The sequence below is a fragment of the Ipomoea triloba genome, chromosome 4 (assembly GCF_003576645.1).
Source record: "Ipomoea triloba cultivar NCNSP0323 chromosome 4, ASM357664v1".
Taxonomy (NCBI): Eukaryota; Viridiplantae; Streptophyta; class Magnoliopsida; order Solanales; family Convolvulaceae; genus Ipomoea; species Ipomoea triloba.
Window position 1 is genome coordinate 28,205,272 of NC_044919.1, and position 20,689 is coordinate 28,225,960.

Below are 20,689 nucleotides of genomic sequence, written 5' to 3' on the forward strand. Positions count from 1 at the left end.
TGAAACGAAAAGTACTCAAAGACACTCAGAAACACATTAAAAGAAAAACGTAATGGACAAAAACAAAAGGCACAAATATGACGAAGTGAAAATAACACCAAATGCAGGGAAAACAGAGAGAAAGAACCAAAAACTACACAACACTTGAAAAAAAAAAACTAAATACGTCTAAAATATTTCTTTAAAAAAATCACAATTCCTAATAAAAATACCTTTAAAAGGTATTTAAAAAATATAAGTGTCTGAAATGTTCATGTTGTGATTATTATTTTCAATAACAACCAATGGTAATTAATAGAGCAACGAAACATAGAATCTGGCCCTATACAATAAACATATAAGATTATTGCCATGATCTTACCGAAGAGAAGTTCCAATTCATTATCAAAAAGAATTAATGAGAGAAGGACATTTACCTGGTATATTCTTATCAGTTTAACTGTTTAATTCTTCAAGCTCTCTATTTTCTACCTCCCACTTAGCTTTCACTTCAACCTGATCAATTATGTAAACATCATATACAAATATACAATCAATAAGTTCCAATTCATTATCAAAGAGAATTAATGAGAGAAGGACATTTACCTGGTATATTCTTATCAGTTTAACTGTTTAATTCTTCAAGCTCTCTATTTTCTACCTCCCACTTAGCTTTCACTTCAACCTGATCAATTATGTAAACATCATATACAAATATACAATAAATTGGATTAAAGAAAACACCTCTTTAAGTGACCTATTCCACTACCCCTTCTTCCCAGCCCAAAACAAAACAAACACAGAAAAAATCAGAGCATGGTAGTATATTTTTTCAAGTATTTCTTTGTTTAGATCCTGGGCCTGCACATCAGATGATGTATCAGAACAAAAGAAATAATGCATCAAGAAGGAATTACTGTTGCATCAAGGTAATAGAGCAATCAAACATAAAATCTAACCCTATACAGTAAACACCATTAATGACAGAAGGTGATTTACCTCAACTTTCTTGTGAACTTATAAATGTCTTCTGCATACTCCACAACTGCCAACTCATTGTACACATCTCCAGCATCAATATCTTCAATCTTTTCCTTTGGTATTTAATGTTCAGTCCACAAACAGCCTATGCAAAACCAATAAAAGTCCAAAGAAAACTCTAATTTTCAATCAACAGGAACAAAAGAAGGGTAAAGAAATAATATTCGAATCAAGTTTAACACGCCACTAAAAGTTAAGCCTAAATCTGAACTAGGAGGATTGTTGGCCTTGATCTGCATTAAAGCATTGATGAAAGGCTTTGACAAAAGCTTGGACATGACAGGTTCAATGCAAAGATTAATGATCAAAACTCAAACCACTGCAGCAAAGCTTTGCATCAATGGAAGCCAAGCATATGAAGAAGGCGTTATGAATAATTCTGTTGATGGCATAATTGTGCTGTTATATCAGTGTTCAACTTGTGCTACTACTCATGAGAATATGGTCAATGAGCAATTCAGAATTGAAAACAAATCATTTTCTTGATTTTAAATAAAAGACCAAACTATGGTGCATCACTTTTAGGATGGTGAAGACATTTCTGGTAAGTTAAACAGTTTGAACCTGGCCATGAGGGCGACGCTGCTTCCTTGCCCAAGTATGATGGGGCTGATAGCCTCCCATAGCTATCTCGGTGTCTTTTGAGCCGGCCATAGATCCTCCCATAGCTATCTCGGTGTCTTTTGAGCCGGCCATAGATCGTTGGTTGATGTTAGCAGATCCCACTATGACATACTCGTCGTCCACTATCATTCCTTTGGCACCCACTATGACATACTCGTCGTCCACTATCATTCCTTTGGCATGCACATATATCATGACGTCGTCCACTATCATTCCTTTGGCATGCACATATATCATGAAGCGCTGAAACTTGAGTGATTCCGAAACCTGATTGTATGCCAACACTGGAACTTGACAGAACAAAAACGAATTGCAATTGAAACAAGGCTCTTATTAGAACATCATGAGGTGTACTAGGAAAACTATATGCAACACAAGGTAAGAAATTTATGTTGAAATTACATTATCTTTACCGCTAATGGACTGGCTTACTGAACTTGGAACATCTTCCCGATTGCCAAGGCAATAGAAATTTAGATAGTCCGAAGGATGTTCATCTAGCTGCATGGACTTAATCTCTTGTGCAATGACCTGATACATCATATGCATTGTTTGGCTCTGCCAAAATGCAAACAAAATCAAGTAATGGTCCACGTTTCTGAGCAGAAAGCAAGTCACCAGCCATCATAAAAAAGGGGAATCATATTACCTGCCAAAAGAGAATTTCTTGCATGGTAGCTGTCTTGGGGTCTCCCTCTGGCCACATTGGCATAACAACATATATGGCAAACCTTTCGTTGGCTGGCTCTAATTTTACTCACAACTTTCATTGCCAACTCCATCGGGATCAGATGATCAGCTCCTAGAGTATTATGTACAAAGAAAATAAAGAGTCAAGTGCACTGCATACATATCTCTGGGCAAAAATTTTCAACATTATTGAGAATGAGAGATAAAACTAAGCAAATACTGTGTACGTGCTAAAAAGGTTGCATAGAAAGAAATGCAATTTCACCTGAATCTTCGTATGATGGCCAAGCATATGATGACCCAAGAAAATACTGGTTTTCAATATATATGAAATTCTGAGCTGATCTTATTGCCTGGATATATGCTGTCTCAATGCTTTTGTCAACCGCCAGATTTTTTCCACAAATAAGGTTCTGCAGTAATTAGGAGCCAAATATACTTAAATACAAGATAATATTTTGTCCACCCTACTGGTTATAGGTTGCCATGTTTGAAAACTCAAAATGGATTTAGATCAGATATAAAATATGGAGTTTTTATACATCACCTGTTTCTCAGCAATGTCAATTCTTTTCGGAAAACCCTTCACAGAACCTGAATCGATGGAACAAAAAATCTGCAAGAAAAAAGATGTATGGCTAAAAAGATTAGAAGGATCTCAAAGGTTCCACCAACCAAATTCACACAATCACCGGAAATAATCAACCTGAACATGCCAATGTTTTGATTGGTCATTCTCATTCACGTAGAGTTTAGGATCATCCTCCGGAATGGACGTGAATTCCTTTCCAATAGAAAAGGCTGGGCTGAGTATCCATGATATTCGTTCAACTTTGATCATTGCATCATCATTCCATTTAGACCTAGCCTTTTTCAGAAAAGCAAATTCTCTCCACCTGGTTGCTCTCCTCCAGCGTTGAGCAAAGTTTATAAGCACGTCATATGCAGCAGGCCCGTCAATTCTACAGTGTAAGTCATGCCATGGCTGCCTTGGAACTTTGGTCCCTGCCTAATATCAGCAACATAGAGAAAGGAAAACTTTGGTCCCTGCCTAATATCAGCAACATAGAGAAAGGAAAAAATTGGTCCCTGCCTAATATCAGCAACATAGAGAAAGGAAAAAATAAAAGATTGACAAAGGAGGACAAGAAAAAAATTAAAAGAAAGAAGGAAGAAACATATGCAGAAAGACTCATTTATCATTTAAATAAGTAGCTAATACAGTGTTGTAGTAAATGGAAAATAAAGAAAACCTGTTTAACTTAAAACTGATTAACTTCTACAACCTGTATGACTTAGTTCACCTTTCGGTGTGAGAGTCTATTTCCTTTCACAAGATAACAAGGTAATAACTGGAGGTAAGGTTCAATTGAGTCTAAAGGCGGACTTCAATTGCTCTGCATATGTTCATTGACTAATTTGAAGATAAAATGACAATAGATATCAAANGAGTAGAGAGTGCCTCTAAATCAAATAAAGATTTACATTTAAGACACAAGCTGAGACTTCAATTTTGCTAGAAAATGCTAATGACTAAAGATGTTTATCAAAGCAAGAAACTAGTACACACTAGAGTGCTCAAAAATGGCCTTACATAGGTGTAGAGTGAGTAGAGAGTGCCTCTAAATCAAATAAAGATTTACATTTAAGACACAAGCTGAGACTTCAATTTTGCTAGAAAATGCTAATGACTAAAGATGTTTATCAAAGCAAGAAACTAGTACACACTAGAGTGCTCAAAAATGGCCTTACATAGGTGTAGAGTGAGTAGAGAGTGCCTCTAAATCAAATAAAGATTTACATTTAAGACACAAGCTGAGACTTCAATTTTGCTAGAAAATGCTAATGACTAAAGATGTTTATCAAAGCAAGAAACTAGTACACACTAGAGTGCTCAAAAATGGCCTTACATAGGTGTAGAGTGAGTAGAGAGTGCCTCTAAATCAAATAAAGATTTACATTTAAGACACAAGCTGAGACTTCAATTTTGCTAGAAAATGCTAATGACTAAAGATGTTTATCAAAGCAAGAAACTAGTACACACTAGAGTGCTCAAAAATGGCCTTACATAGGTGTAGAGTGAGTAGAGAGTGCCTCTAAATCAAATAAAGATTTACATTTAAGACACAAGCTGAGACTTCAATTTTGCTAGAAAATGCTAATGACTAAAGATGTTTATCAAAGCAAGAAACTAGTACACACTAGAGTGCTCAAAAATGGCCTTACATAGGTGTAGAGTGAGTAGAGAGTGCCTCCATTGAACCCATCTGAGGTGTAGAGTGAGTAGAGAGTGCCTCCATTGAACCCATCTGGGACTAGTACACACTAGAGGAGTGCTCAAAAATGGCCTTACATAGGTGTTACACACTAGAGGAGTGCTCAAAAATGGCCTTACATAGGTGTAGAGTGAGTAGAGAGTGCCTCCATTGAACCCATCTGGGGATGTTTCCTTCACAATTACACAGGTACACCTTCCTATATCAACAAGCAAAGGCCTACACAGCAATGACCTGAGGAAACAAAAAACACCCAATTTGTACATTTCCCACACATACAGAAAACTTGTCAATCTAGCTACAAAAAGAAAGAATCTCCTGACCTATTAGGTAGAGTAGGCCAAGAAGAAGCCGGGGCAGTCTCTGAAACAGAGAATGAGCCTCAATCAACCTTGCTTCGAGCAGTGAGAGTTGCAGTTTAAGTCTTTCTGCGGAGGCTGTTATTTTCCTTCACCTATTCTTTAGTGTCAGGGCTGATTACAATCACAGCTTCAGGCTTGATTGGCTTCACAGTAGCTCTTCTCTGAGCAGGCGGCTTTCTAGGCACCTCCTTTTGCAGCAGCAAATCCATCAACATTCACAGCACCAATACATTTCTGCAGCAAATCAAGAGATTAAGGCAGGGGACAAGTTCTTTAGAACTTCAGATTTACAGCAACAAAGCATGATGATGGGGTGGGGGCATGGCATACAAATAATTAATAATGGGTCCTAAGCATCATTTAACACTACAGAATAGGGAAATTATAGCTACCAACCTTGTTCTTGTCAGCTGCTGCAGCTTGTGCATTAGCCAGTAGTTGTGCACAAAAACCCCTTGTGAGGTGGCAAGACACCTGAGGAAGCTGCTGCTTGCCTTCAGCCCCTCGAAGGGTAACCATATTGCCAATATCCCCAGTACCCGGCAGTTCCTTCCCTCTGCCGCAATGTTCTTTTGCTTTATTCCCCCAGCAACAACTCCCTCAACTGCAAATCTGCAATTCATTTACGTTAGGAGGCAAGAAAACACCCAAAAATTAATATTTCTGATCTACAAAGACAAATGTCTCTTATAAAATTTCATCTTAATTACTCCATCAAATAAATTGAAAGACTCTTTTTCATACATCAAATCAGAAACACTTAGTAAATCATGAAGACAAAAATCAAAAGAAATGCATTCCATTACGAATAACAAAAACCCAAAAAATCTGACTTTTTAACAAAGACTATTTATGTTCTGATCTATAAATTACTCCAAATCAAATAATTTTACAGACTAATTGGCTTTTAACACTCCTTGTTTTCATACATCAAACCAAAAATTGAAAGAATCGCATTCGATTAGGTAACAGACACCCAAAAAAAGGCTTTTAAACAGAATGTTTCTAATCTATAAGGGCAAGGGTCTCTTGTGCTTAATTACTCCAAATCAAATAAATTTACAAAAAATTAGACTTCTAACCATCGTAGTTTTCATACATCAACTCAGAAACACATTAGTAACTCATGAAAAGAAAGATTGAAAGAAACCCAATCAAGACACCAGTATGAAATAAATCAAACAGTTCAAGAACAGTCACGAACACAACTCCCGAGCCCTGGATTAGGTGAAACGAGTCCAACAATCGGAAAGTCAAGAAAATCAAGATGCCGAAATAACTTTAATCAATCCATCAATCGAGCGAGATTAATTACCTCCTCTATTTTGCTGTTGAACCACGGGTCTTGAAGCCATTCTTTCAGATATGCCCCTCGGAAAATCAAATCTTCTTCTTTCTGGGTATCTGGCAATCCTTCCTCCTCCTCCTCCTCTTCCAACTCTCTCTGAGGTCTTTCTCAATATCTAGAAACCAATGAACAAGCCCGATTAAATTGAGATGGCGCCCCCTTTTAAAGCTTTGGAATAGGGGGCTTCAACGGTCTTATGTTTTTGAAATAATGAAATCACAGCCGTTTAAGGTAGCCTGAGTTGTTATACCATCGACCCAAGGTCCACCTCGTCAACATCAATATTAAATTGTGTATTCTTAGTATTTAAATTGTGAATTTTTAGAATATAAATTGTATTTTTAAATAAAAACATATAGTCAAAAATTTGTATGCGACCATCTCACCATGAAAAGAGTCGGGTCAATATGATAATGTAATACTTAAATGCACAAATGTCATACTTATATGTTCAAATGTAATACTAATCAGGAATAAAATTTTGGTTACTGAGCAAATGTAATACTTTTAATGGAAAAATACAAATACTTATACATTTTGATTTTAAAGTATTACATTTTCCTTCAAAAGTATTATATTTTCCCTTATAAGTAAGGGGCACTTGTTCACCTTACTTATTATGGAAAATATAATACTTTTTTCTCTTATAAGTAACAAAATTTTTATTTTCAAAAAAAGTAACAAAATTTGTATTCATGATTAGTGTTATATTTGAGCATATAAGTATCACATTTGCATGATACTTCGACCCTACCCGACCTCCGTGAGACAGTCTCACACCAGTGTAGATAAAAACTTGTATAAGACCGTCCGTGATCAAAGTCGGGTCAAGATTAAAATGTAGTATTTATACTGGAAAGCATAATATTAATAAGAAATAAAATGTTTATTGCTTATATAAGAAAGTGTAATACTTTTGAAGAAAATGTAATATTTTTACATTTTGATTTAAAAGTATTACATTTTCCCTTATAAGTAACAAATATTTATCAATATTACTTATAAGGAAAAATGTACTCTGTAATATTTTTAATGAAAAATATAATACGTTTACATCAAAATATAAAAATATTACATTTTCACTTATAAGTAACAAATACTTTATTCATGACCAGTATTACATATTTCTTTATAAATACTAGTATACTACATTTTAATTTTAATGTGACCCAACTCGATTTATCTCACGATTAAAAATTCATGAGACAGTCTCACACAAGTATAACTCATTTTTAAATTCGTTTATAGAGTTTAATTTTTTATTTAAAAAAAAAAAAAGAAATCTCTGATCTATAGCCTTCTTTTTTCTTTTTTTCTTTTTCTTTTTTTTTTGTTTAAAGCTAATTTATAATTTTAAAAAAAATAAAAATCTTTCTGATAGTTATAGTTAATTAAACCAGTCAAACTTTAGTTTGTAATATATTTTTCAAACACCCCACTATCATCAATTCTTTTTTCTTCATGGAAAACAAAAATGATAAATTTTGGATGAAAGAATAAATGTGGTAAGTAATTTAATTTAATTTAAAAGCAATGTGCAACTATCAAATCATAATTTAGTGGTATTTTATCGAACACTTGGTCCACCACTCTTCCCGGACCTCATCTTTCCGGATCAAGGGCGGGGATGCAGTTGATTAGGACTCATGTAGATCTGTTATCGCGCAATCGACACTTCCCCTCACTTGGCTACCTATTGTGCCCACAATGGCACCAATCAATCCACATCTCAACCACACTTGACATAAGAACCCTAAATCAACATTTCTAGAATCAAATGGAAGAATTATATCAAATCAAGCACAATAACTAGATTGGAACATCCAATCCCCAATCTAAACTAGCAAATCATTGTAAGAATCATAAAAACAAAGCAAAACGTAACAACAATGAAATCAAATTGAAATTGTAAAATGGAATTAAAGAAATGAAAGTAGAGTAGAGATTACCAAGCTATGTGAGTCTTCTATTACATTTTTTATCTTCAATCCATCCAATCAATCTAGATCTATTCCCTACCTAAAGAAATCTAGGTTTAAGAAAAAGGGGAAATTCCCCAAGGGGAAATTCCCCTAAGGGAAAAGGGAAAGGAAATCAGATCTAAAAGTGGTGGATCCCCTTTCTAAAATGTTAGGGATTGATTTAAATAGTCACCACAAAGCTAAATTTCATTTTTGCCCTTAATGATACGCTCCACGTGGGCTCCACGCGTGGACCCCTACTAGAATTATTCCATGTGTGTTCCACGCGTGGAAGAGAAAAGCCAGCGAAAATTTCGCTGCGTACGAGGGGGCATGGCCTCGTACATAGCCTAGGATCCACAAGCGCGGTCCACCTCGTTTCTTCGTTGCTTCTTTCCTTGGCTTCCGGTTTTCTCTAATCCTACAAGAATTGCTTTGAAACACAACAAAAGGTAAAGTTTTGCAAGAATGAACACATCAAAGCTTATTACGCACTAATTTGATCACAAATGGGCATAAACGTTACATTTAAAGTCCTCAAACGACCATTTTCCTAACTAATTTTGGCGCTTATCATATGGCTTCTTAGATCTAAATTGGATTCAACCAAATTTGATGACTAGAGAAAAACGGACAAGGTATATAAATCTCACCATGTAATATGGACAGAAACAATGTTATTTAGCCCCATATATTTTAAAGTAAGTTTTAATTGCTTCAAATAAAATAACTTAAATATTATGTACTTCACCAAAGGCCTTGTGGTCGAGCGACATAGATGGGACTTCTCAAATGAGAGGTCTCCGGTCCTAACCTTAATGTGGGGGCATTGACAATTTGTCCAACAAAACCAACTCGTCGACCAAAATGAATTAAATGCTTGGTAAGTATTTTATACTTTGTAAAATTATATATATATATATATATATATATATATATATATATATATATATTTTATCATATAAATTTTTAATTGTAATTAATTCAAATATAGTGTGCCGAACAAGTTGGAAGTACCGAATGCGGATATTATGTGATGAAATACATGTTTGAAATTATTTCCAAAGAAACATACTGATAGGGATTATTCCCCGATCTATACAATTAAACCGGTCATCTTTCCATGCCCAGCCTATTCGGACCTTTTGCCCGGTCTACGGCTGTAGGGAGGCCAATCGTGGTCCCGAGTCTATGGTCAGTCTAACCGGGCTGAGCACTGCACCTTAGGGAGTTCTTCCTTTAGTCTAGCCTGTTGGCCTTGCGACATCTGGCTTTCGAGTATGGGACCCGCCTTTAGGCTGGTGCATGTCCGCCATGTCCCAGGGCTGGTACCTGTCCCCTAACAACCTATAAATACCGCATTTAATAGTCTTAAACCCAATTTTACTGCTTCACTCGCTAGAGGGCAACTAGATCTGCCCTCACCGGGGGGCTGCTTCACGAACGAGAAAACGACATCGTTATTGCATCCTTCGTCGGATTATTCCTCAGATATTCAAACACGCTTATCTCAATCCTAAAAGCCCAATTCCCGAGCTTAGGACTAAACCCCTCGGATTGCACCGAGATGAGTTGGATCCAATCTGTTATCCTTTGGGCGAGCTTCGACAACACCACAAAACCCGAAACATTACTGAACAGAACCACCGGAAAAATCCAGTTTTTTTTCAGCGAAAATCCGATTACCTTCAAAACCCCATCCCAAAGGACTCACTAAACACTCTATGCGAAAAAACTTCTAGAACTGGGTAACACAAGCCTAACATTCAACCCATACGGCGAAAAAATGACGGAAATCCCGTCGACCAAAAACGGCGTTCCCTCACCGCGCCGGAATCCTGTTCAAGATCCAGTATGCCGCGAACTGGAATGAAGAAGGGGCGGCGGCAGACTAGAAGTACAGCTCGCAGATAAGAGATCTCCATAGTTTCATGACGCCTTTTGTTTCGAGTAATCCGAGGTAGGCGTTCCTCAATTACAGAGACATCGACGTCGGAATTAACCACCATGGCGTTCCTCAAACGACACCGTTATTGCACGCGGTAATTTCACAAGGTCTGCTATATGTTTCTGTTGCTTCACTCACCGGAGGGCTGCTTCAAGAACGGGAAAACATCGGAGGAGGTCTCAAAGCTGCCTTCGAAATCCTCCATTGCCGCCGCGAAGAACAGGGGAGACTTTCACGGTTCTGACTCACCCGCCAGAGACGACCGCTCGAGCTGCCGCCGCGCTACACCGGAGAAATAGGGAAAACCAGATACGAGAATAGGAAAACGTCAGAGACGGAAAGGAGGAGCTCGCCCATGTCGCCACTGCCAACTTTGCTCGCCAGAGGAAGGAACCAGAGGTCAACCTTGCTCGCTGCGTCACACTCTCGCCGCTGGAATAGGGAAGGCCGAAAACCAGAGTTTCGCCGTTGCTCTGCCTGCCGACGCCGTCCGTTGAAACTCGCCGCTGCTCTGCCTGCCGACGAGAGGCACGAAGCCATCCGAATCCACCCATGCCTAATTTTCCACGGAACTGTCCGACTGAACAAAAGAAATTAGGGTAAAATTGGCTGGGGTTGTGAAATTACCCAAAATTTGACCAGGGACGATATTCACTAAGGTTTAAAACTATTAAGGACCCAATTAACTAAAATTGACTTAGGGGGACCACATTACAGATCGGATAACATTTGAGGGACCAAAAATGCGATTTTCCGTACTCCTATTTAAGTGAAGACTTTTTGTCACCTCAAGACTTTACAAATGTTCCAAAGATACATGAATTAGTGGTGCAGAAACAATATCTTTGTTGAGCATATATATAATATAAAAACATAAATGAGCAATTCAACTATAAATTTAGATTTTTAGTTGAGATGAAATACATGCTTCAATTTGGTATCAGAACAAACCTTACATCGAAGGTCATGAGTTCGAATCTCCGCACACATACGAGACCGTGTTGAGCATACAATATCTACTATCTATCTACTATACTAATAAGAGCCAATAACTTCTACAATACTAATAAGAGCCAATAAAGTTATGAAATGTAAACTAAAAAAATGTACTTACCCATTAATTTCTATAAGAAATGTGAGGTTCAAACCTCATCATAATTAGAGTTCATAATTATGAGTCTAAGGTTGGAATGGCATAATTATGGGTCTAAAGTTCGAACCACATCCTAATTAAAGTTGACATAATTATTGAACCTATACTATGAATATGTTAGAGTATATTATTGCAAAGTAAGTACTACATCATATTACTCTTATTAAATTAAATAAATTATTAGTTACAAAAAAAAAATACATATGCATTTATTTAATTTCGAATAATTTCATTAGTTATATTGTCTTTATTTTGTACAATGCAAAGATCTTTACCTTCAAATTCATTAATTAAGTATATTCAATACATTATTCATTGTCTTCTTTTTACATTATCTTGTAATTAAATATCAAAGTTATTATACAAAATAATGTTATATATTTATTTATCTAAGTATTTTATTAATAACAACAACAAAAATTAAAAAAAATAATAATAATTTGAAGTCAATCATATTAACGACTTGGAAGATTTGTTAACAAATAAGACATTCAAATAACCCAATAAATTGAATTCGGAAACTAATCGAAATATTTTTGGAATACATCAAAGTTGTTCATTTACAGGTAAATCGTATTTCTTTATTAATATGATTTAAAATGTATAACTTTGTATTACCAAACGTCCAAACATAGTATTTATACTATCATTTGTAGACTAAGTATTCAGACTAGCGATTTTACAAAATTACAAAAATTTATTTTAGTGATAATTATAATAAACCTCTCATACATTATCTTGCGTTCATATACTTTGAATTACCGATGTAAATAAACAAATTTAACATTAAATTACATATGCATAAACATCTCTTATATAATCTTGCATTTATATACTTTAAAATATTTATTTAAAAATAAATATTGATCATTATTCTATTCGCATAATATGCATAAAAAAATATTACATACATAATTGTGCAATTAGACTATGAGTTTAGATTCTTAGTTGACTGAGATTATCTTGTGATTCTTGTCTAGTTCCTTTCTGTACCACTGGTAATATTTTAAGAGACTTCTTAGACGGGCAAACCAAATTTAATTCATCGGGAGGGAGATGCTGGCCGACGAGGCAAAAACCTTGCTAGGTTTTCCCCCAAATTGTCGTCCCTCCCCATCTCAGGTAAGTTCCTGTTGCTCTATCCATTTATTGAATTTCAGTCGCCTGCCATTTCTATGATTCTATTATATCTACTATATGGAGTTGCTGCGATTTAGGAAATTATTGAATTAGTTCTACCTTAGAGCGTTAGTATATATATATATATATATATATATATATATATATATATATATATATATATATATATATATATATATATATATATATATGTATATGTATATGCCATCTTCTACTCTTGCTCTGTCCACCGGTGTTGCCGAAAGCTGACGAAATTCAATCACGCTACTTTGCTAAGAACAAAAATCGGTTTCTATTTAATAACTTGAGAATTTGTGGTTAGGTTAAAGCTGCCTATAGAAGGAAGGTATGGGAAACTCACCCTGATCGCTTTCCTGCTCACGAAAAATCAAATGCAGAATGTAAATTCAAGATGGTAAGCATTTTTTCCTTGATGTACATGCCCAAGTATGGTTGTGTTTGTGCTTCCTTTTTTGTTATTTGGAGTTTATTGGTCATCGTTGCCTTATTCTGAAAAATGAGTCTATTGCTGCAGATTTGTGAAGCATACAGTTGCCTGTGCTCTGGTATTTCTCTCTTCTACACTTTGATTAGTGAGCCTTACTGAGCTTAGGAAGTTGAATAGAATTCCCAATCAATGGAATAGCTACTTTGCACAGATTTTATGCCTAGGAGGCTTCTTGTGATTTACTTTTAATTATTCTGCCTTGAACAAAACCATATTAGTTTTTGAATTCTACTTTTACCATTTTTTCTTTGGTACTTTGGTTCAGAAGCAAACTGACGAGCAAAAGCTAGAAAAAACAATTGCCCTCAAGGCTAAAGTTACATTCGAATCTACTAATCACACTCTCAAAATCTTGAATGCAGCAGTGGTGTGCTGAAAAATATTAACTACTCTTGCTTAAGCATCACGCTGCTTGATGAAATATTTGGCAGTTTTTCCCTTCACTCTCCTTGTGTAGACAGTTATCTTATTGTGAAGATCCATATATGATGTGAATATATTTTACATACTCCAAATTGCTTACATTTTTTAAAGCAGGCATTCCATATTATTTACGCAATTTGTAGCTTAGGTTTTATGTGATTTTTGCTGCATTTCTTGGGTGTCTAAGATTGGTTTCTGTTGTGAATCTAATACTCCCCGTACTTTTTTTTAATGTTATGAATGAATTGCAACTGTTTACCATGCAGAATAACGGGGTTTAGAAGTATTTATTGTCATGACTTGTCATTTCTTTTCCATGGAAAACATTGTCTGGAAGAATGTTCCTCTCCATTTCCTTGATTTTCAATAAAATATTATGGATTATTTCACCATGACATCTTATTTTATCTTTACATGATCAATGGGGTTCCTGGAATTTGTATGATTGTTGAGATGTGAACCACTGAAGTCTATAGATTGCCATTACAATGAAAAAGTTACTCGAATGACTTAAGCTCATATCATTAACATCTTAATGATGATTACAGGAGCAAGAGTGCAAAGTTCTCACACAGGCAAGTTACTGATGTGGACACCTATTTGACTTGATCTTCTATGGAGTGTAAAATCTAACCTGTTATCTGGTTAATATATGATAAATCTTAAACAGACTCATACTCGTATGTTGTGCGAACTGGAGTTCCAAGAACATATGGAGGAAGAAGGAACCAGCGACTGGTTGGATTTCCTTTCCTTTTTATAATTGTAGGTACAGTTGCGCTGGCAGGATCAAATGTGGCCAGGTGATATATTATGAAGTTAACATTACACATATCCTTATATTGCTTGGAGTACTTGTCATGAACTAAGTGTGATTTGAATGTGTGTGTGACATCAGGGCCTACAGAAAGGAAAAGCAGGCTTATCCTTCTCATAATCCTTTTCTCCCCTGATTGATGCAGGAGGCATTTCAATTATGGTTTCAATATATTGTAATATTGTATGTAGTATAGCAATAAATAGCAGAGTGGAGTTCAATTGAACCTACTATATTAACGGCACTGTGGTCAAATGGCTGGCTGTATTTGAGTTTTCTATAATTCTACATTCTACATATATAGCAGAAGTGGGATGCCAAATGTAGTTAATTGGGCTTGAAAAACACCCCAATAAAGATTGATTCCAAATTCTAAATGAGGTGGCATCCTAAAAATATAGTCACTTCTTATCTCCTTGGTTATCCCATATCCAGAAAGACCTTTTATTTGTTGTATGGAATAAAGACGAAGTAGTTAGTGTAAGTGTAATATAAACAATTAAGAAAAGACGAGAGACCAGTTGCCGTCGTTTTCACTTCGCTTGAAACGTGGGGACAAGTAAAACATTTTTAAAGAACACACACTACAATTACTATTTCTGACAACCATCTTTAAAATATACTACATGTATATAACTAAATTAAGTAAACTTTTACAATAAATCACAATATCAAAGCTGAAAGTTAAGAGGCTTTGCAACAAAAAGCAATTTCATTTTTCCACAAAAAAAAAAAGGGGGGAGGGGGGTGGGGTGTACAGACTACAGAGAGTCGGCTGTCCTCAATCTGCTTCAACTATTTCTACCAAACAAAATAAACCTGCCCCACTAAAGGAACAGCAGTGGTCATGCAGAGTGGCTGCCAAGTTGGCTTCGCCCAAGATGAGATATTCTATTTGAAGGAATCAGTGGTGCTTCTTCATCAGTGATGGAATCTTGAGAACCGTTCCTTGTTCCACTGCTGTTTACGACATCATCTGGTACATACAGATCAGATGACTTCTTCTCCATCTTAAGGTCCTGTATAGTCGGAAAAAAAACTCAAATTTTCACATTCTAAAGAAAAGGAAATAATAAACTTCAATTTATAGTACTCCGTATCTATTAAGGCAGAATAAAATTTTAAAAATAATAATAATTAAAACAAAAGAGATGGCTGCAGTACTTCAGTATGTAAAAGCAAGATGAGAATAACTATCAATCCAGATGGAATTCATAGCCTTTACCTTAGCAGTTCGGTCCATAATACTTGCCATAGGAAGTTGGGATGCTCGAGACTCCTTTACCTTTAGATAGTTATACATTACAACACCACACAATGCTGGAGCAATACAAAATTGGTGTTAATTCAGCTGCTTAATAAATGACTCCTTGTACCAAAGCAAGAAAAGAAATATTACTTCCCCAACATTAACACGGAATAAGAGGCATACCTATGCCATAACCTATAATATTAAGCTTGGTAATCATTGACTCGGGGAAAACAATAGTTGATAGGGCAATAAGAATCCAGTCTTTTAAGACACCAGCAACTCGGATCGTCACAGCACCAGTTCTACCAATCACCAAGAATATTGAGAAATTCAAAGCTAAAGCACAGAGCGCATTTGAGAAGAAAATCCAAAAGTTGAACTGGATCTGTGAGACTTCCATTCCGGGCTTCTCCAGAAGATACCATGGAACAAAAAGGAACACAAAGCTGCACATAATGACAGGTTAGCATCTCCTTATAGCTGAAGAATTTTCCAGCAGAGTATAATTGGAAACAACATTTCCCCTCTGAGAGAAAAATGCCTTTTCCACATCCTACATCCATAGAATGCTACTCTGCTTTTCAGTATATTAAGTGCCATATATATGTCCAAATGTCCAATAGCCAAGTTAGTATATTAAGAAAAATTTTTCAAATTTGCAAAGGGACATGCATAGATGCAGTGATGCAAATGCACAAGTCTTGAAGATACAAACTGTGCACACTTGCATACAGCGTCTTCAGACTAGGCAAACAGCAAAAATAGATGCATCAGCTAACAAAAAGTAGTATACCTGCATGGTGCAATGTAATATAAGCTAGTGATAGGATTCAGAGTTAAGCCCTTCTTCTGGAGAAGAACTTGAGTTAAGACCAGCCTAAGAGCTTCAGCAAATATCCCAGTGACCTGGTAAACTGTGCCCACAACGTTGAAGTGAATTTCCCCATAGGACGATATGACAACGCCAATGCTGACTAATACCATGTTCACCAATACATCACATCTTAGCTTGTCAGTTCCACAAATTACCGCCATGAAAAATGTGGCAACTGGCACTGTATTTTTTAGAATAACACATGGTACAATCAATTAATATGTGCCCCAATGTGGTAGTACTGAGAATTAAAAAGGTAAATGTATGTCTAAAGAAACATACTTAGAGCCTTGAGCATCTGGATGAACGCTACAGATATGAACAAGTAAGCAGTGTTGCCAAACCTGTAAGAAGACAAAATATGATGATTTTATAAATACTCCGTAGCTATTAATGAAATGCCACACTGCATCTCTGTCATATTTTGGAAGCTAAAAGTTTAAAATATAATCTCTATTTCAGCAATTCCAGCAAAAACAGGGGATCTTCTTTTACTTAATTTGTGTTAAAAATATCAACTGCTAGAACATGGCTTCCTCCATCACTAGTGAAGGTGAAGCATCCTCTTATCTTTTTCAGTAATATTGATACGCACCCAAAGGAATGGGTAGTTTACTCATGCAATAAAAGGAATGAATGCAAGAATGGAAATTAGGTAAAAAAAAAAAAGGAATGAATGCAAGAATGGAAATCAGGAAAATCAGAATGCACAGATCAGGGAAAGAGCTTAACTCAAGGGCTTAGACAAGAATAAATCAGAGACACAATTATCTCCTTTTCTATACTTATTTATTTCTTTGCACTATAAATTGGAATCTAGAGATGAGAGGAAGGCATCCAATCTTTTATCCTTAGTCTTCAAGCTTTAGTAGCTAGGCAAGATCCTCAAACTCTTGTTGGGGAAAGTCATAGTGACAATCCTTTTTCTTTTTCTTTTTTTTTTCAGTTTACAGTGAATAAAAGTACTTCCTTGTTCTTTTCTCTAACAAACATCCAGATGAAGTGTTGAGATATTAAGATCATGTTCAAGTAAGTGCCTTGATGGTTGGTAAAGATGGCATTTCCACTCCTAAGGCCAACTCACAGAAAATAAAATAGTGATTATCAAGATAAATGGTATCTATGCTGAAAGAAACAACTTATGAAAATATGTAAGGCCTTGGTAGAAGTGAAACAATGACTTTAGTTCCAATTATGAATCACTTACCAAAGACTAGCTGCAAAGAAAGCACTAATAGGGATCACACATGTTGCATATCTGTAGATGCAAGAATACATCGTAAGGATCAGAAATGACAAAAATATTCAACATAGATGTGGATGTAAGTTGCAGCTATCTTACATTTCAAATGTCATCTTGACAGGAGACACAACCTACACAGAACAAAAATTCACAAGTACATAAGTTGATCACCAGGTACTGTTATTGAGGGTATGCAAAAGAAGTTGCATTATGAACCACATAGCCAAAATAGCAAAAAAGGGGAAGGCTATGCATGCACAAATACACAGAAAATGGTGGTTCCAGCTATAGCAGCAAATGGTGGATCCTTCTTTTTATATAAAATGTCTTACAAATATGAAATACTGAGAACACGGCTTCTTCCATCATCTGTAAAAGTAATGCATTCTGTTCCATTTTTCAGTATTATCCAGTATAGGTCATCTACAATTATCCATGAAGACTTATATATCCTTGCTGAATGCTGACCAATGATTTCGAAAACTAATTCATAACCAAACTATCCCTAAAAAGGATTAAGAAGAAGAGCAAAGAAAACACAGGAAACTAAGTTTAGAATCTGCCATAAAATCTCTACCTTAGCTATAAAATTCCTAGTTTAGAGACCTGCCGGTGAATTTGCCACTTTATACAGATAAATATCTGAACTTATGAAAATAAAATGAGATTCAAAAATCAAACATATGTGAACAAGGAAGCTTTAAACGTACTGGCCAACTCTTGAAAATTGGATGTCCTCAAGTATCATATGGATTGCATTCTATTTTCAATAATTAAAAAATTATATCAATCTTGCAAGGAAAATAATAATTCCAACTTTATTTAATATTTCTTCAATCCCATCAATGAGTACCAAAGAAGTAATGAATCTGTTGCTCAAATAAACTGGTACAAGAAAGAACATAAAGCAATAGCACTGTACTGTACCTTGAGAACACGGATAAGAAAGAATGCTACTAAGCCTGAAAAGCCCATGTGAATCATGGTGAGCGTAATAGGAAATGGGAAATTGAAATATTTTGGTGAGAGCACCCACTGCAAACAAACAAGAAGGCAAACAAAGATCATCAGTAATTTCAATTTAAATCCAGTTTATGTTTCATTTCAATTGTTTTTCTGACATTAAGTAACAAGAGCAAAAGTTTTTTTCTTAACTTGTAGGGAAACATCTTATGATTTCCTTGAATAAAAAAAAATCCCCCACAAGGCTAATATCAACTATACTATACCATAAAATGATGGGCTATATTTAGATAAGAATGAAAAGGCATTAATAAAATAGAGTATGAGACAGGTGCAGGCAGCATACCTTGTTGTACAAAATAACCCCAGACGAAAGCAGAATATAAATAAGGAGATATAGATAAGTCAAAAGAAGTTGTTTGTTGATCATCATGTCTGGGTAGCAATGGTCTCCTGCTCCCCAAAGATGAAGGAAAAATCTGCTGAAGAATGAAGGCAGATTGGAGGTGCAATATTCAGTTTCAACTGCAGTTAGTCATCCAAATAATGAGCAGTTCGTTGTTACTATAAAACATTGTCAAAACGCTGATCCAATTGCAGACAGGGGTGACAATAGCAGGCTAGAAAATGCAACAGTAAGTAAATGAATATATCTAGAAAAGCATTTTAAAAAAATGAAATGAAGGTAAGCATGAGTGAGACAAGAGAAAGCATAAAAGAAGAGCAAATCGATGAAGAAAGAAAGCAAAAGGAGGCGGATCTGAGAAACGAATAAACCAGGGAACAAAATGGAGAAAATCTATGCAGTAACTAATGCGCCAAAGCAATGAGAGATAATCATGAATCAAGGTACCTTGGGAGACTTTTAATAATTTCAACAACAACAACAATAACAGTAACAATAATAATGTAGTAAAAAAACAAAAAAAAAAACAAAAACAAAAACAAAAAAGAAAAAGGTAGGAATGAGAATGCGATTGAATTCATACCTCAAGTAAGGAAGATCTGCTATGGGTGAAGAGTGGAGGACGATAAACCCTAGTGGTGAGAGAGCAGCAATTAATAAGGAGTGTGAGATCCAAGTGGATTACTGGATTTTAGTGCAGTGATGATGTGAGAGGGTGAGAAGCAAGTTTTGTCTCAGACTTAGAAGAGAGAGAGGGAGGGAGAGAGAGACCATGTGCGTGACTCCTTCCTTCCTCTAAACACAAATATATCGCATTCCTACCGCTGCAGCCGCCTGTCTTTGCTGCTGCTACCGCCACTGTTCTTCGTCTCCTCCTCCCAAATATAGACGGAGCATTAAATATAAATAAATTACTCGCAGATTATAGTTGGAATTTGCAACACGGAAATAAACTTAAAATTTCTTACCAGATTTGATTGTAATTTCACACGTGATCTCTTTTTACCCGGCCGTGTGGAGAAGACGATACCCGACCCGCTAGACCCAATATTATTCTATCTCATCTCATCTCAAATTCTCAGTTAGGTGGGTACGAAAAATGATATCTTTATTTTTAGTATTTGGTTGTATTCGAAAAAATTGTATTGATGTGTTTGGTTTATGTTTTTAGAAAATTAGTATAATTGTATAATTAAATATTTTAATTATTTTATTTAAAATAATATTATTTATTAGAAAAAAAACAATGATTTTCGGCAGAGACCAATACACATTGGTCTTTGGCGGAAACCAGTCCACCGAAAACGAATACGTGAAGGCTTTTGTACTAGAAGTCACCATTCGTTGTTCGTCGATGTAGCTTGGTCTGTAAAATGTTTTCCGTTGACTGAATTTTTCAAATGCATCCAAACACTGGAAACCCGAAAAATAATTTCCAAAGAATCATTTTTCATATTTTCAACACACCCTTAATTTCTTACCAAACAATCATTTCTTACATGTTTCTCACTTAAAAATTTTGTACATTACTCATATTTAACTTTTATATTTAATTTATAACTTTAATTGTTAAATTAGGAATAACTTTACTACTTGTAAAGGCATCACTTAATAAGAGATGATCATGTGTAGAGTTGAAAATTGAAGAGTGGTAAAATATAAAATGATACAATGGGCATAG

General features: G+C 35.5%; 2 protein-coding genes, 1 long non-coding RNA gene and 1 pseudogene across 10 annotated transcripts; 1 reads left to right on the forward strand and 3 right to left on the reverse strand.

Annotated features, from left to right (window-relative positions):
- Window positions 1-356: 356 nt before the first annotated feature.
- Window positions 357-4,643, reverse strand: LOC116016108 (annotated as a pseudogene).
- A 94-nt stretch (window positions 4,644-4,737) lies between these two features.
- LOC116015486 lies at window positions 4,738-6,557 on the reverse strand. Its single transcript, XR_004097628.1, has 4 exons — window positions 6,288-6,557; window positions 5,369-5,584; window positions 4,934-5,206; window positions 4,738-4,844 (listed from the first exon to the last, which is right to left on the reverse strand). It is a non-coding gene; the product is annotated as an uncharacterized LOC116015486 (long non-coding RNA).
- A 5,793-nt stretch (window positions 6,558-12,350) lies between these two features.
- Window positions 12,351-14,647, forward strand: LOC116015407 (chaperone protein DnaJ). Its single transcript, XM_031255461.1, has 6 exons — window positions 12,351-12,504; window positions 12,845-12,937; window positions 13,058-13,088; window positions 14,002-14,028; window positions 14,124-14,256; window positions 14,352-14,647. Exons 1-6 carry the CDS (start codon window positions 12,439-12,441, stop codon window positions 14,404-14,406), a joined length of 405 nt encoding a protein of 134 aa, XP_031111321.1. The 5' UTR covers window positions 12,351-12,438; the 3' UTR covers window positions 14,407-14,647.
- Window positions 14,648-15,010: 363 nt separating this feature from the next.
- LOC116016947 (probable sugar phosphate/phosphate translocator At3g17430) lies at window positions 15,011-19,939 on the reverse strand. Of its 8 annotated transcripts, none has more exons than XM_031257422.1 (11): window positions 19,780-19,938; window positions 19,592-19,640; window positions 18,949-19,081; window positions 18,567-18,674; window positions 17,739-17,770; window positions 17,604-17,654; window positions 16,679-16,740; window positions 16,316-16,577; window positions 15,703-15,968; window positions 15,496-15,590; window positions 15,116-15,289 (listed from the first exon to the last, which is right to left on the reverse strand). In XM_031257422.1, exons 3-11 carry the CDS (start codon window positions 19,033-19,035, stop codon window positions 15,116-15,118), a joined length of 1,137 nt encoding a protein of 378 aa, XP_031113282.1. In that variant the 5' UTR covers window positions 19,036-19,081; window positions 19,592-19,640; window positions 19,780-19,938. The 8 variants fall into 8 exon arrangements, with proteins under 8 accessions (XP_031113278.1, XP_031113282.1, XP_031113281.1 ...); XM_031257421.1 differs by having other exon boundaries at window positions 18,949-19,084; XM_031257419.1 differs by having other exon boundaries at window positions 18,949-19,127.
- Between the last annotated feature and the right edge of the window lie 750 nt (window positions 19,940-20,689).